The sequence below is a fragment of the Mesocricetus auratus genome, unplaced genomic scaffold (assembly GCF_017639785.1).
Source record: "Mesocricetus auratus isolate SY011 unplaced genomic scaffold, BCM_Maur_2.0 Super-Scaffold_15014, whole genome shotgun sequence".
NCBI classification, from domain to species: domain Eukaryota; kingdom Metazoa; phylum Chordata; class Mammalia; order Rodentia; family Cricetidae; genus Mesocricetus; species Mesocricetus auratus.
In genome coordinates this window covers 31,131,700-31,146,506 of record NW_024429186.1, presented here as the reverse complement: position 1 = coordinate 31,146,506, position 14,807 = coordinate 31,131,700, and the positions used below count along the sequence as shown (strand labels likewise).

The window sequence follows — 14,807 nt, the reverse complement described above, 5'->3', positions numbered from 1 at the left end:
CTCAAAAAAATTTTTTTAATTGCCAGTTTTATAAGGCAAAGAATGATTGTAAAGTCTCCTTAAATTAGCATATGTTACTTAATTATATTTGTACTGAAAAAATAGCATAGACAAGGAGTTAAGGAGTAACTCGGTCAAGGACTGCACAGGAAATGCACACGGGGAAAATAGCAGGGGACAATTTCATACATATTTATAATGCATTTTGATCATATTCACAGTTCTCCCTCCCTCCTCCCCCCACTCCTACTGAACCCCTTCTTGCCAACAACCCCCCACTTTCACATCTCTTTGTGTGTACACAACAGTGTAGTCTGACCAGAAGTGCTTCCCTGAGTATAGGAGTGTGGAAAAGGATCCCCCTCTCTTGATGGCTACTAGTGATATTAGACACGTTTATGGCATCAGTGGTGTTGAGTTGTGAGTTTGGTAATCACACACACACACACACACACACACACACACACACCATCTGTCTGTCTGTCCCTTGTTCAGGACCCTGCCTTCATCCTCTCCTTTATTTTCAGCCGACTCCATGTAGAACAACTTCAAATCTAGACATTCAGCACCAGCCACCTCACATGGCATCACAGGTCAGGATACACAGTGCTCAGGAGGCAGAAGCAGGAGGATTGCTTTGAGTTCAAGGCTGCATGACTTATTTCCATGTCAGTTCGAGACATGGAGTAAGACCCTGTGAGACCCTGTCTTGGGTGTGGAAGAAAAAGAGAAAAGGTTGGGGGTGGTTCAGCGCAGCACAGAAAGGTGCTTGTCTCCAAACATGGCCGTCTTAACCTCTGAGCCAACTCTCCGGCCCACTTTGTTAGTTTCTAAAGGATCTATGAATTATGCCATTCATCCATTACACACATGTCATATGTGTATAGCGGATGCTTAGGGTAAACATGAGATAAACGAGAGCCATCTCCACACTTCTTTCTGTCCCCTGAACTCCTGAGAGGAAGCATAAATGCCATTCATTTTTGTAATCATGTTCTTACTGAGATTCAAAGGCTGTGCTATTTATTACCCAGAGCTTTCTGTGAGAAGGAATCAGATGTATTGTGAAGTGCTGCACCTGTCATAACCTGAAAATGTTAAAGGATGGTGGTTAAGAACCCTGGCTGGGGCTGGAGAGATGGCTCAAAGTTAAGAGCACACACTGCTCTTCCAGAGGTTCTGAGTTCAATTCCCAGCAACCACATGATGGCTCACAACCATCTGTAATGAGATCTGGTGCCCTCTTCTGGTGTGCAAGCAGAAGCTTGTATACAAAATAAATAAATAAATCTTAAAAAAAAAAAAAGGAATCCTGGATGCCCTACGAGAGGACCCATTCCCAGCACCCACATGGTAGCTCACACTGGCTGTAACTAATCCCAGGGGATCCAACACCCTCTCTGGCCTTGGAGAGCACCAGGCATATACATGGTACACACACATGCACACAGACAAAATACTTATAAATGTAATTTTTTCACTAAGAAAAAAATAAGGAGTCAGTGATGTGTACACAGCTGTCACCCTAGCACTCAGGAAGCAGAGGCAGGGGGATTCCTGCCCAAAGGCCAACCCAGCAATGCATCAAGACCCTGCCTCGGTGGGGGGCAATATTTAGGCACAAATGATATAAATCTTCCCAAGTCAGCTCCAAAGTGTTGGGGTATGTACCCACATTTGTGGATTGGCTATTTGCAGGACAAATTGCTGGCTTCCATCTGCTTTCCATTCCTTTTAGCGTAGCCCCATGAAATGTCAGCTAACAGCATTATTTTACTTTTTAAATTTTTAGTCACAATTCTGATGTGAAAAATGCAAATAGAGGATGTGTGAGACAGTTCAGTGGGGGAAACCCTCGACTTGGATTCTGTCCCTTCACTAACCACGTTAGCTGTCTGTCCTACACGAGCGGTTGGCCATGCCGGACTAAGTTTTGCATAGGACATTGGAAACACTTTCACTTAGAAATATCCTTAATATCTGCCACGTGTCGGATACTTTGCACCTGAATTAAAAGGAGCTGTTGGTAGGCATTGTCCCCAAACTTAGGGCTCTGGGCCTTTTTTACCTGGTAGTTCCAGTGGCTTGCTTCAGCCAGTCATCTTTGGCTCAGGTTTCGCCTGCAGTTGTAGGCAAGCTGGCAGCTAGAGAGTCTGACCTCATTTGCGAGATGAACTGAAGGGCAGCTTCCAAGCTCTCATTCTCGTACTTGCTGGCCAGCCCCTCCATGTGTCCTCTCCCAGATCTGTCTGTGTCTGTGTCCCTGTTCAGACTGTGTCTTTCCAAACCTCAGATGTGGAAGCCCTCCCCTCCCCCAGTCCCTCAGAATGTGACGGCACCCTTCAAAGACATGGTGAACTTAAAATGAAGCTGTCACCTCTGGGCCCTCATCCCTTCTGACCCCTTAGAAGAGGAAACCCCAGGCACTTGTGAAGACATGGAGTAGAGAGGCCAAACCTACCAGCACCCCCAGAGCTGTGAGGAAAATGAGGTTATGCTGTCTACATCTGTCCAGGTGTGTGTTTTGTTGTGGTGGCCCTAACAGACTAATAGAGTGCTGCATCGGTAGGATGATGGGAAATCCCTAGGGCAGCAGCTACTGCTGCTCAGAACTTAATCTGTATTGTCTATCTCAGAAGTAAGCCATGAAGTCCCATCCAACTGGACATGAATACCACAGTCCATCTTGCAGGCTGCCAGTCACACTGCTTTTTTGCATGTGTGTGCCTCTTAAAAAATAAAGAACATTAAAGAGATTATTGGAGACAGTTTTACATAGCAACTTTTTTGTTGTTGTTTTTGTTTTTCCAGACAGGGTTTCTCTGTAGCTTTGGAGCCTGTCCTGGAACTTGCTCTGTAGACCAGACTGGCCTCAAACTCAACAGAGATCCTCCTGTTTGTGCCTCCCTAGTGCTGGGATTGAAGGTGTGTGCCACCACCGCCTGGCAGCAAATTCTATTTACCAAATACTTGGGGCACCCTGATGGCTTAATCTGTAGACTGCAGAACCATTCCTTGAAATGAGGATTATGTTGGAGAAGAGCTAAAACCCTGGCTTGTAGGACACAGTTCTCTGAGGGTGAAAAAAAGCACTTACAGGGTAGGGTGAAGATAAACAGTACGATGTCCCCTCAGCCCAGGTGTCAGATGGTGACTCTCAGCCAGGAGTGTTTGTTGGCTCGGGATGAGGGAGAGATAGAGGAGAAGCAATGCTTTGGTTAGAAAAGCTTAGGCAAACTCATACAGATATCACGTGGAGAGTGAAAAAGAAGCATATAGCTTTCATAAGACAGTGTGCAGACAGTAAAACCGCACAGAACTTCTCAGGTTCCAGAGCTCATGTCTGCACAGATTAGGAAAGTGCTCTGATGGTTCTCAGGTCTGTGGACGTGGAGGGGCATAAAAGAGTAGGTTAGAGATGGACTGCAGTGCACCATAACCCTCAGCAGGATGCGACTGTTTGAGATAGCCAGTGGAGAGTAATAAAAATGACTAAGGGGCTGGATGGATTGGTTTGGGTGATAAACATAAAACAGCAGAAACATCCCGGGGCCTTTATGAACTTACAGGAAGAGGTCTGCAGGGGAAGGAAGGGTTTGCCGTTGTTGAAGCCCGGCTTTAGTTCAAAGGATCTGGAGCGTTTCTGCCTGGTGATAGCAAGCTGACATCTGATGCCCTAGCAAAGACACGGGTTCCCATTGGCTGTAGCCTCCAAAGTTAGTCGCATTGTCAGTGTGGCTGCCTCATGTTTGTCTGAGCATCAGTGTCCATGTGACAGAGCTGTCACTGTTCCCAGTGGTGGTTAAACTTTTTCCATAATCTTAAGGGACACTAATATGGGGGTGTGTGCGTCCTCCCTTTCCCTTTGAGAGCATCTGAGAAACAGCATCTCCCTTGTTAAGCTCCGGCTTCTCCTAGGTGGGCCTTGGTTGTCAGGGAGAAGAGGCTGTTTCCTGTTATCTCCTGGTTGCAGGATGACAGAATAACAGACCGTTGTACTTTTCCTTACAAAGATCTGTGGAACCAAAGATGTCTTGGGATTTATATATTTGCATAAGGACTACTGACTGCTCTTGACCTAGATGTTACTGTGGTCAAGGAATAACTTCTGAGATACATGCTAAATAAAAAAAAATAAAAAAAATGGAAGAAGAGCCGAAAGCAAAGCACAGTATAGGTCGTGCTCCTATCTTTGTGTTGGCTGTCATAAGAAAGGCCACGTGAGTGGCCACAGGCCAGAACCTGACAGCTGTCTGCCTGTAAGATGGAAGGCCCAGACCATAGGGTGGAAGAGACTCTTGAACTTTGGATCTTGTTTTAGATGGCTTTTTAATCCCATTTATTTATTTTGTGTGTATATATGCACGCGCGCACACACACACATGCACACGTGGGAGTCAGTTTTCTCCTTGTAGCATATAAATCCAAAGAGACAGGCCATCAGGCCTGGTGGCAAGCTTCTTTACCCACTGAGCCATCCAGAGCCCTGCTCTGTTTTACTTTGATTGTTTAGTTTGTCTTAATCCATACATGGCTCGGTTTTAAATACCTTTCCTTTTCTTTCCTTCTTTCCTTCTTTCCTTCTTTCCTTCTGTCTTTCTTTCTTTCTGTCTTTCTTTCTTTCTTTCTTTCTTTCTTTCTGTCTTTCTTTCTTTCTTTCTTTCTTCCAAAAAGGCCTGAAGACCAAGGATATGACTCAGTGGGCAAGAGATCATGCCCTGAAAGCCAAAGGGCCAGCAATTGGCCCCTCAGCAGGTGGTGTAGCCAAACCAGGCTTTGCCATACATGCCTGTACCCACTGTTGGGTAAGCAGAGATAGGCAGATCCCACCCCAGCCAAAACAGTAAGCTCCCAGTTCAGTGAGAGACCTGCGTCCAAAAAATTAAGGTTAACAGTGATAGCAGCCAGCACCTGCAGCTCTCTTCTGGTACCTGCGTGTGCATACATGGGCACATACATGCATACATACATGACACTCCCCACATGCACACACACCTTGAGCACAGAAAAGGAAAACCCTGGAAGGATGAAATTCTAGTTGCTGTTCTAATAGCCTTTGAACCCACATTGTGCTCATGAATTAAGTTCATGTTGTTGAACATGAGTTCAAAAGCTATTACCATAGCTTGGTTTAAAATTTATACACAGTTTTTTTTTAGTTTGTAAATGTTTTTACTGTGTATACAGTATTTTGCCTGTCTGTATGTATGTGCACATGTGCCTGGTGCCAGTGGAGTTCAGAAGAGGGCATCAGATCCCCTAGAACTGGAGTTGTGATGATTGTGAACTGCAGCATGGGTGCTGGGAACCAAACCTGGGTCCTATGCAAGAGCAACAAATGCAATTAATCACTGTACCATATGTCCTGTCACAGCTTCATTGACCTCCTTGTTTCTTACTCTCTATGGCTTCATCTGTGTGGAAACATCGCTAGGGGGAACGGGTAGCTGAGCAGCTCCAGCCCTACTCTTTACAGCCAAGGGACCAAGCCAGGAGCTTTACTCTGTCTACTGAAGTAGAAACACCCCTCGAGGCAGCAGTAGAGGGCTTGGCTTACATGCCAGGCTACCTCTTGAAGCAGTTGCTGTGGTCAAGGGGATGTGGACTTGGGCCAAGTGTGGGCTACTTGCCAGCTTTTGTGATGCAGGGAGAGTGGGACTACTATTTCCAGTCTGGCCAGGGTATCTTAGTTGACACTGAGGGAGGAGTTGGGGCTAAAACCATAAGCAAATGCGAGGGGCCGTGGACCAGACCAAACAGTAAAGTCCCCTACATTCCATTTCTGACACAAATACAGATTTTAACTACGATAATACAAACAATAAACACTCCACGTTATGCCTGGAACCAAATATGTTTGCCATTTTGCCTGTGTTGAGTGCACAGTGGCATCAAGCACATTCGTGCTGTGAAACTGGCACTGCCATCCGTCTGCACACTTCATCTTACAACAATGCAGCTCGTACCTGTTAAATGACTCTTTGCAGGGAGTCCGCCGTTCTGTTTCCTGTCCCTACGGGTGTTACTACTGATGCCTCGCGTAAGCGGGAACTTACATTATTGACCTTTTATGGCTGGCTTATTTCACTTAGGGTTCTCCTGGGTTGTGACGTGCATGTGTCCGTTTCCTTCCTGCTGAATAATACTTGACTGTGTGAACATGCCACGTCCTCTCTGTCTGTTGTCTGCTCATCCAGCAGTGGACACGTGGGTTGCCGCCACCTCTGGGCTATTGTGTTTGTGTTGCTGTGACTACAGCCATACAGTTAACTTCAACCTCTGCACACAGGAGCAGAGCTGCCGGATCACATGAGAATTCTATTTTTAAGGTTTTTGAGGACCTGTTATACTGTTGTCCATAGAGACTATATATATATATATCATCTTACATTTACACCAACAGTACCCGAGTACTATTTCTCCCATCTTCACCAACACTTTCATTTCCTAGGGGCCCCTTGTGCATACTGCTGGATTTCATTATGGCGTTTTCATATGTACACATAATATATTTGATCATATTCACTCCCCATTAGCTCTTACAGCATCATGTGTTCCCACTGAATCCCTTCTTCTCAACCTGTGTACCTTCTACTTCCGTGTCCTTTTTTGTGTGAGGGAGACCCGGTGAATTTAATGAGGGTAGCTTACAGGAACGTGAGTGAGGGATCGCTTCCAGACACCCTTCTGATGACTGTGACTTCGCTTAAGTGCTTTTGAACTCAGCTGTGTTAACTGAGTTATAACTTGTGCCACCAGCAGCATCAGCCTTGTGAATGGTGGCACGGGCATGGTCTGGGGCAACACTCAGCATCGCCCCCGCCCCAGGGATTAAAGTTATGGGTGGATAAACTCCCAAGGAAAGAGTGTGATGAAGACTAGCACAGAGTCCAGGACTAAGAAAGCGCTGAGGAGGCCCAGCAGGTGGTCCCTGTAGACACAAGAGTGTTCTAGAGCCCAGAAATGCATGGCATGACAGTGACTGTTGAGCTTAGAGGCCGAGACAGGTGCCTTTTTTAATTGTCTGGGAATCAATTTTTGTTTAGATTATTTCCTTGTAACTCATGCCCCATAGCACCCTTGTGGAGGTTCAGGACACTGTCGTGTAGTAACTGCTGACGTTTGCTGAGTTACTTCCTCATTGCAGAGGAGGAATGCAAGCACAGAGACTGTGGTTTGTCTGCGTTTATCCCTGCGCATCCCAGCTGCTTGGGGTGGTGGCCCAGGGTCACTGCAGGCCGAGACTTCAGAGATGCTCACATCGTGAGCCCTGCCCTCTGCTGCCTGGGAACTTAGCCTCTTCAGCACGTGCCATCCCCTCAGCAGCTTCTGGAAAAGAGTACTCCGTCCCTCAAAGCTCCCTCTTGCTGACTCACTCATGAGAATAGTGGCTTGTTCTTTGATTTTTGCATTTTGGTTTGGTTGGTTGTTATTGTTGTTTGCTGTTTGACATTCTTTCACTTTGTAGTCAGGACTCACCTTGAACTCACTGTGTAGCCCAGGCTGATGTAGAGCTCGGAGTGAGCTCAGGGTGATCCTCGAATCTTAACCGCTCAAATCCTGGGATTACAGGCATTTATCACCATGCCCGAGTTCACAGCAGTGACTTTTAAACTATGAGTCACAACCTAGCGGTAATGGGTCATTGAATCAATTAGTGGGTCACATTTAGGTTCATGAGAACTAATCAGTAGCATCATAGTGGTTATTTGAATTTGGTTGTGGTGTTTGCTTTATTGGGGAGACATGGCCTAGTAGTAGAACACATAACAACCCATCACCTGCCTCCCAACCCCAGTGGAAGAAAATGCACTAAAGTGAGAAAAATACCAGGGACCATGTTTGCTAATGTACGGAGGCTTCCGTTGAAGTCATGACATGTATGTCCCATGACCATCTTTTTTAACTGTACTAAATCCACCTAGGTCTCTACATTTCCTCCCCACCCTCCTTGGGCAGTTGAAACCCTGCTTTTCTGATCTCAGGCACAGAGCTGTGCCCAGGGGCCTCTCGGACTCGACAGAGCTACATCTACTACAGGAGGACATGAAGCTGGGATTTTACAGATGGGAGGTCACTATCCTAGAGTAGACGGAATCCCTGCTAATGGCAGTCTGTCTGTCCTTTTGGACTCAAAGCTGTATAAGCTCCATTCTTAAAGCCCGCTATGGTGAGATGAAAACAAGCCAAATATCCATTAAAACCCAAAGTTGGAACAGTTGTAAATAGCAAAATGAGATTATGGACTCATTTTTGAAATGGCTCAGTGGATAAAGGCACCTGCCACCAAGCTTGAAGACCTGAGTTCACCAGGCCCCACAGGGTAGAAGGAGGGAACAGACCCCCTCAGTCTGACCTCTGATCTCTACATGACTGTGACATATGAGTCTGCACAAAAGTAACTATGAGAAGTTTCAGTGAGATTAAAGGCCATGGTTCTGCTCGCCTCTCTCCATCTCTAGGATGACCTGTAAGAGGAGCAGAAGCTTTTCATAAAGTAATTATCCTTGCGATGATTATTTTGAGACAAGGTTTCATTGCTAAGCCCTGGCTGGCCTGAAACTCAGAGATCCACCCGTCTCTGCCTCCCAATTGCTAAATGAAAGGCGTACACCACCACACCCAGCTACAAATCTAAATGTGTAACAAATAATCAGATGTACTTAGGTGGACTGTGCTTCAGAACTGGCACAATAGTCACACGTACAGAATTAGAACCCAAGAAGCTTAATTTAGATCAGCTGTGCAATTTTTAAATTTTCGTAAAAGGGTAGATACTAAATACTCTCATGCCAAAAATAAAAAAAAAAACTAAAGGCTGTTGCCCATGAAAAGTGGCCTTCCCTCTGAATATCACAGGAAGAAATGTTCCACTGAGACACATGGGAAAGTCATCTGGAGACACCTGTTTCTGTTCCATGATGTTGTTTTGCCAGTACATTTACCCGTTACTGTTCTATTAAGAAAATGAATCACAATAAGAAAACTATAGTTATAGGTCAGAACGAGTCAAATATTTTTTAAATGTATATGTTTTTCCTAAATGAAGAATTAGCCTGGTGCAGCAGTGTACATCTATAGTAGTGACAGTGCCTGGTACAGTATAGTGCACATCTGTAATAGTGACACAGGGAGCTTGAAACAGGATCAGGAGTTCAAGGTCAGCCTGGGCACACTTTGTCTCAAAAATAAAAAGGCTTATTGTATAAAAACAACAGTAGAAATCCTTTAAATAGTTTTGTACTAAAAATTATTCACTTAAGCCAAGCGTTGGTGGCACACGCCTTTAATCCCAGCACTCGGGAGGCAGAGGCAGGCGGATCTCTGTGAGTTTGAGGCCAGCCTGGTCTACAGAGCAAGTTCCAGGGCAGCCCCCAGAAAGTATGGAAAAAAATTATTCACTTATTTGTAAATAGAACATCTCCAAGCTAACGTTGGTGTTGACATCTGCGGCTTAGGCCAAGTGCCTTCATTGTTCATTCACAATTAGAAGGGGTTCTGGGAGGGTTTGGCGTTAGAGCCAGCTTGGCGCTGTGCTGGTCGGCAGCCCATGCCCTGGGGCCGCCTTCTCCTTACCCCTGGCTGACTTAGCTCTGAGCACACCCCTGCAGCTGTGCCACCCAGGCAGGGTTTCTTGAAACGGATCTGATGTTCTTGTGCCTGTGTTGTTCATTCCTACTCGCTGGAACAGTGCCCGGGAAGGTGAGGGGTAGAGTGTGGCCCTCACTCCAGCTGTCCCTATCTGCCGGTGTCACTCAGGATATAAATAAATGGACTGATTCACTTCCCTTCTCATCCAGCTGGAATGAGGCCAGAAGAGACTACCAATGCCACTTTGACAATTTGGAAAGACCTTAGGAACTAACCTACGAGATAAAGGTCTTTGCATTTAGATAATTAAAAACAAACCCAGCACCTCATAAAATAGGCGTGGTGGTGTGTATCTATAATCCCATCTTTTGGGAGCTGCAGACAGGAGGGTCAAAAATGTAAGGTTATCCTCTGCTTGGCTATATAACAAGTTCAAGACAGCCCGGGATGCATAAGACAGTGTCCAGGATGATGGCTTCTGCACTTCCAAAAGAATAGCAGGGGAGCTAGATGTGGTGGGTTGTACCAAAAGTCCCAGCTGTCCATGGAGGCATCCAGGCTGAGGCCAGAAACAAAAGGAGCAACTGGGATCACTTTCCAGAGCCCATCCAGACCTGCCTATCAGGCACTGTGCCTCCTGGAGGGCAAGAACCAGATGCCTGCCCCTGCCTCATGGTGCTCCCATGGCAAGTGATAGTGCTCCCGTGGCAAGTGATAGTGCTCCCGTGGCAGATGATAGTGCTCCCGTGGCAGATGATAGTGCTCCCGTGGCAGATGATAGTGCTCCCGTGGCAGATGATGCTGTGTGGCCATAAACAAGCCAGGTGCAAACAGAAAAGAGGGGGCTGAAGAGCAACTGCGTTTATGGAAGTCTGCTTGCTGCAGACTGATACGGTGTCATTTACAGGTGCATTCAGGGTTCATTGAGGGGCGATTCCAGATATGCTCTGTGATTATGCTTGTTGACTAGGAAACAGCACGGTAAGCTGTAACTGCACGTGCCAGCAAGCACCAAGTCCTCGAGTATGAGTTGTGTCATCCCCAGATGCGTGGCTTAACAAAAAGAAAGAAAAAGAACATCTAGGCCAGGACTTCAAACAAAAGCACAGGAGGAGAGCAACAGAACAACAGCATGATGGGTAACTTCAAAGGACAGCTTGCAAGAGTTGGTTCTCTCCTTCACCATGTGGATCCCAGTGATCGGACTCAGGTTCTCAGGCTTGGCCACAGGCACCTTTACTCACTGAGCCATCTTGCTGGCCCTAGAGGAATCCTTCTTTAACCCAAACCTCAAATAATTCCCACATATACAACTCTAAGAAAGGAAAGGTCACAGTGTAAAATAATAGAACAGATTAGTAACCAACAGTGTGAGCAAAATACTGAAATCACCAAGTGATGCAAAATGCATGTTTTCATGGCCAGAGGGAGGAAAAGAATCAGTAAGAACAGTAGATGAGAAGTGTGACACGCACGTTTTCAAAAGAACTAAATTGTCACATTCAAATTTGAATTTAACAGTGGGTGGCAGATTAGTCCCAGCTGACAGGGACTTAATGAACTCAGAGGTGTGTTTAGAGATATTTTCTGAAATACGAAACCAAAGCATGAAAGAGAGATGAAAAGCCAATTGAGAAGGCCTATTAGATGTGTAAGTGGAATTCTGGAAAGAGAAAGCAGGGAAAGGGGTAATATCCTAGAAGGCAATGACTGAAAATGTCTCAGAGCTGATGGAAGATACATATGCAGTGGCAAGGACTTCATCCTCCTCTAGGATGCTAAAGACAGAGCTGCCAGAGAGAGCGGGGTTACTCTCTCAAAAGACAGAGTCAGGGAGGAAGCCAGGTGACCGTGACCTTTAGCCTCACCATATAGACCTGAACACACACTCACATACACACAGGAAAACAAACATACTTGAGAAGAAAGAATAACAACGTTCTTCATGCCGTGGAAATGAAGCCAACAAGAAGATAATCATGAAGTAATTTCTGCTGATGATTTTATTTATTTATCCCTCACTCGTTTGTTTTGTTTTGTTTTGTGGTTTTTGATTTTTGGTTTTGGTTTTGGTTTTGGTTTGTTTTTGTGCCAGAGATCAACCTCAGGTTCCCACCACTCATGTCAGGTGACTTACAACCGTCCATAACCCCGGCTCCAGGGCTATCTGATGTCTCTGGATGTATGCTCACAGCCCTCCCCCCACAAACATTCCTAATAGTGGATCTTTGAAAACGAGATAACTACTTATTAATCCACTTTTAAGTTAAAGGCAGTCAAGGAAAGGATACAATTCAGATCAGTGCACCTGGGAAGAAACTGTGGGTGTCTAGCTGGTTACCCGATTCGTACTTTTCCTGAAACTGATTGAGGAGTACGTAACGGGAATGGGGTGGGGTTGGGGGTGGGCACAAGGCAGAATGTTAGCTGACCACCTGACCCTAAGGATTCAGATCTCAAAGGCACAGTTCAAAAATGCTGAGGCTGACCCTGAGCGCCGAAAAGGTGGACGCTTATAGTATCCTCTATTTAGAAACATGGCAGTGTTTGTTTTGAATGGAGGGGTTTTACTCTGCCATTACCTAGGCTGTCTTTGAAGTCCTGGGCTGAGATGATCCTCCCGCCTCAGCTTCCTGTGTAGCTGAGACTACCAAAGGCTATCACTTGGCATAGCAAGGTATGAAAATGGTCCTACTTCCGGGCGTGGAGTCTTCTTTGTGGTTCCAGCTACTCAAGAGACTGTGGTAGCATCTTAGCTTGAGCCTAGGAACTTGGGGTCAGCCTGGGCTACACAGCAAGACCCAGTGGTTTTACAGGGTGAAAGTAAACAAGAATACATGTTTTTGCACAAGTTAAAAAAGCAGAGACTCCCACCATGCCGCAGCAACAGAGCATGGGTGTTTTAGGATGGCTTTGGGCCGAGGACTGAGGGCTGTGTGCTCCAGGGGGGTCCTTTGTTAGAGGTGGCCTTCTTTGTTCTGCCCATGCTGGGACTGAGGCTCCGCCTTCTCTTTTCCAGCTCCCACTCATACTGACAGATGAACCGCAGAAGACGACTCCGAAGGAAGAACCTGTTGCGCCCCCAGGAGCGGGACTGAGGCTAAGCCTCCATGGTGCTGCCAGGGGTCCATAGTATTTTTTGCTGCCTCAGAGTCCCCAAGGCCTTCAAGCAGAAGTGACAGTAGATGGTTGCAATCAGCCCAACCAGACTTTTACCAGGACAACAGGGAACACAGACCCCTGGGTTTGGATGGAACTTGGCAGTGGGGACTCTGGCCTGATGCGGCATGCCCCCATCAGAGCAGGAGTGTGCCTTTCCCTCTCTTCCCCTCCCCACCCGCTAGGTCCTTGTCTCTCCTGCTGCTGCCCCCAGATGATATAAAAGAGGCTCTTTGGCTATTTGCATCTGGCTTTCGCTTCTTTTCCAGATTGAAGTATTAAGTTTATTTTATTTTGTACAAGCTTCAGATCCTAACACCATCCACCAAACTTGATCTTCCCTTTTCCGAGAGTGTGAGGGAGGGGAGCCAACAGCACCGGTTCCCCAGAGTGGGGAAGCAAGTAGGCGACTGCCATGGGACAGGCGCCTTTTGGAATTACTGACTTCTAAGATTAATAAAGTAATTCAATTTTTCTTTCCTTTTTTTCCATTCACTAATTTCCCAACAATGAGTATTCACAATCAGGGCTAAAATGGAACCAACATTTCGTTTTGTTTCATAGTTCAGTGTTGGACAGCTTTTCAGTTTTCGTTTTAGAAGGGGAGCTGTCAAGAAACTTGGAGCAGATGGGAGCACCAGACTAGTTCCCAGAGCAGCCAACTCCCACACATGGAACCGGTGTGTGCCCGCACTCCCAGCTTAGCCTCCAGCAGGCTGATGCATTGTGCTCCTGCAGTGGGGTGTGAATGTAGCCAGTGCTCAGCCTCTCCACACAGTTCCTCTGGGTGACTGGAGCACACTGCTCTCCACCTCCGCAGGTCTCAGAGCCAGGGTTTCAAGAAAAACCCCATAGACAGTGTTGAAATCCAGACAGGAAAAAAAAAAAATGACACCCAAGAAGACAGACTGGTCCTGTGTGGAGGCTCATGCCTGCCATTCCAGCATGAGGGAGACAGGGGGATTGCCGTGAGTTAACGCAGGGCTGGGCTGGGCTGTATAGTGAGTTCCAGCCTGGAAGACTGAGTTCTGAGACCTTGTCTCAACAAACTAAAGAAGAGGGGGGAGGGGTGAAGACCCCCCTTGTTTTGTTTTTAGAGCTTGGATGGGGTTAGGGTACAGTAGCTGATGGGGACTCTGAAGAGCAGACTAGAGAAAGGTTTCCCATGTGTCCTAGGACCATCTTAAGTGCCTACTTGATCTGAATTGGTTAGACAGCAAACTCTGATTCCTCCATAGTCCCTTTCTGATGTGCAGAGGTGGAGACAGGGTCTGAGAGTTCTCCAAATACCAGTCTTGCAAAAAGGAACGAGAGAGAGAGAGAGAGAGAGAGGGAGGGAGGGAGGGAGGGAGAGAGAGGGAGAGAGAGAGAGAGGACATGAGCCTAGGGTGAGCACTTTCACGGCAGCCCTGGAGCTTGCAGTCGCTGGGGGCAACCCCATCAGAACAAATCCTCAGGCTCCTCCTCTCTGCCCACCAGGGCCTGAAGCCAGACTCCCATCTTGCCTCACCATAGTGCTTCCAGGTCATTCTTCTGAGAAGGTGCTGGGCGTGGCCACAGACCAGATGGGTGGTTCTAGCCTTCCCCCTCCAGCAGAGGTGACCTTTCCAGTCTTGCTGCTCTCCTCAAAACAAGTGTGTGCTTTTGAAGACAATGGCTCAAATGGCCTAGTACTTGTGGCCCGCCATGGAAAGGGAAGACTGGACTGCAGACCTTCAGGTGTGTTTGTACTTGTTACTTGACATGAAAACACTCGGAATCAGGTGTATCCTTTGACATAGCTTCAGGAAGCATATCTCGTTGCCTTGGTTCAACATTGTAGCAGGACCCTGGGAGTCAGGGTAAAAGGAACAGAAAGGTCATTTCCCACATCATCATTGATGCTAGAAAGGGCCTGTGTCTGTGTCCTCATGCCTACTTAAGTTTGAGTTTGACTGTCTTGATTAATAGACTGTGGTACTTGGACCAGACATGGTGGTGCACACCTTTAATCCCAACACTCAGGAGGCAGAGGCCTTTAAAGCCAAGCCTCATCCACACCGTGAGCTCCAGGACAG

At 46.7% G+C, this 14,807-nt stretch overlaps 1 protein-coding gene across 17 annotated transcripts in view; it reads left to right on the top strand.

The window, feature by feature from the left end:
- The window catches only part of Ttll5 (tubulin tyrosine ligase like 5), a 234,662-nt gene extending 221,437 nt beyond the window's left edge, over positions 1 to 13,225 (top strand). For all 17 annotated transcript variants that reach the window (XM_040742715.1, XM_040742720.1, XM_040742719.1 and 14 more), the window contains one exon: positions 12,611 to 13,225. Coding sequence is in view for 2 of the 17 variants with exons in the window: in XM_040742721.1 (XP_040598655.1) it covers positions 12,611 to 12,633 (23 nt within the window). In the remaining 15 variants the exon portion in view is untranslated. The remainder of the gene's footprint in view (positions 1 to 12,610) is intronic.
- Positions 13,226 to 14,807: the final 1,582 nt, after the last annotated feature.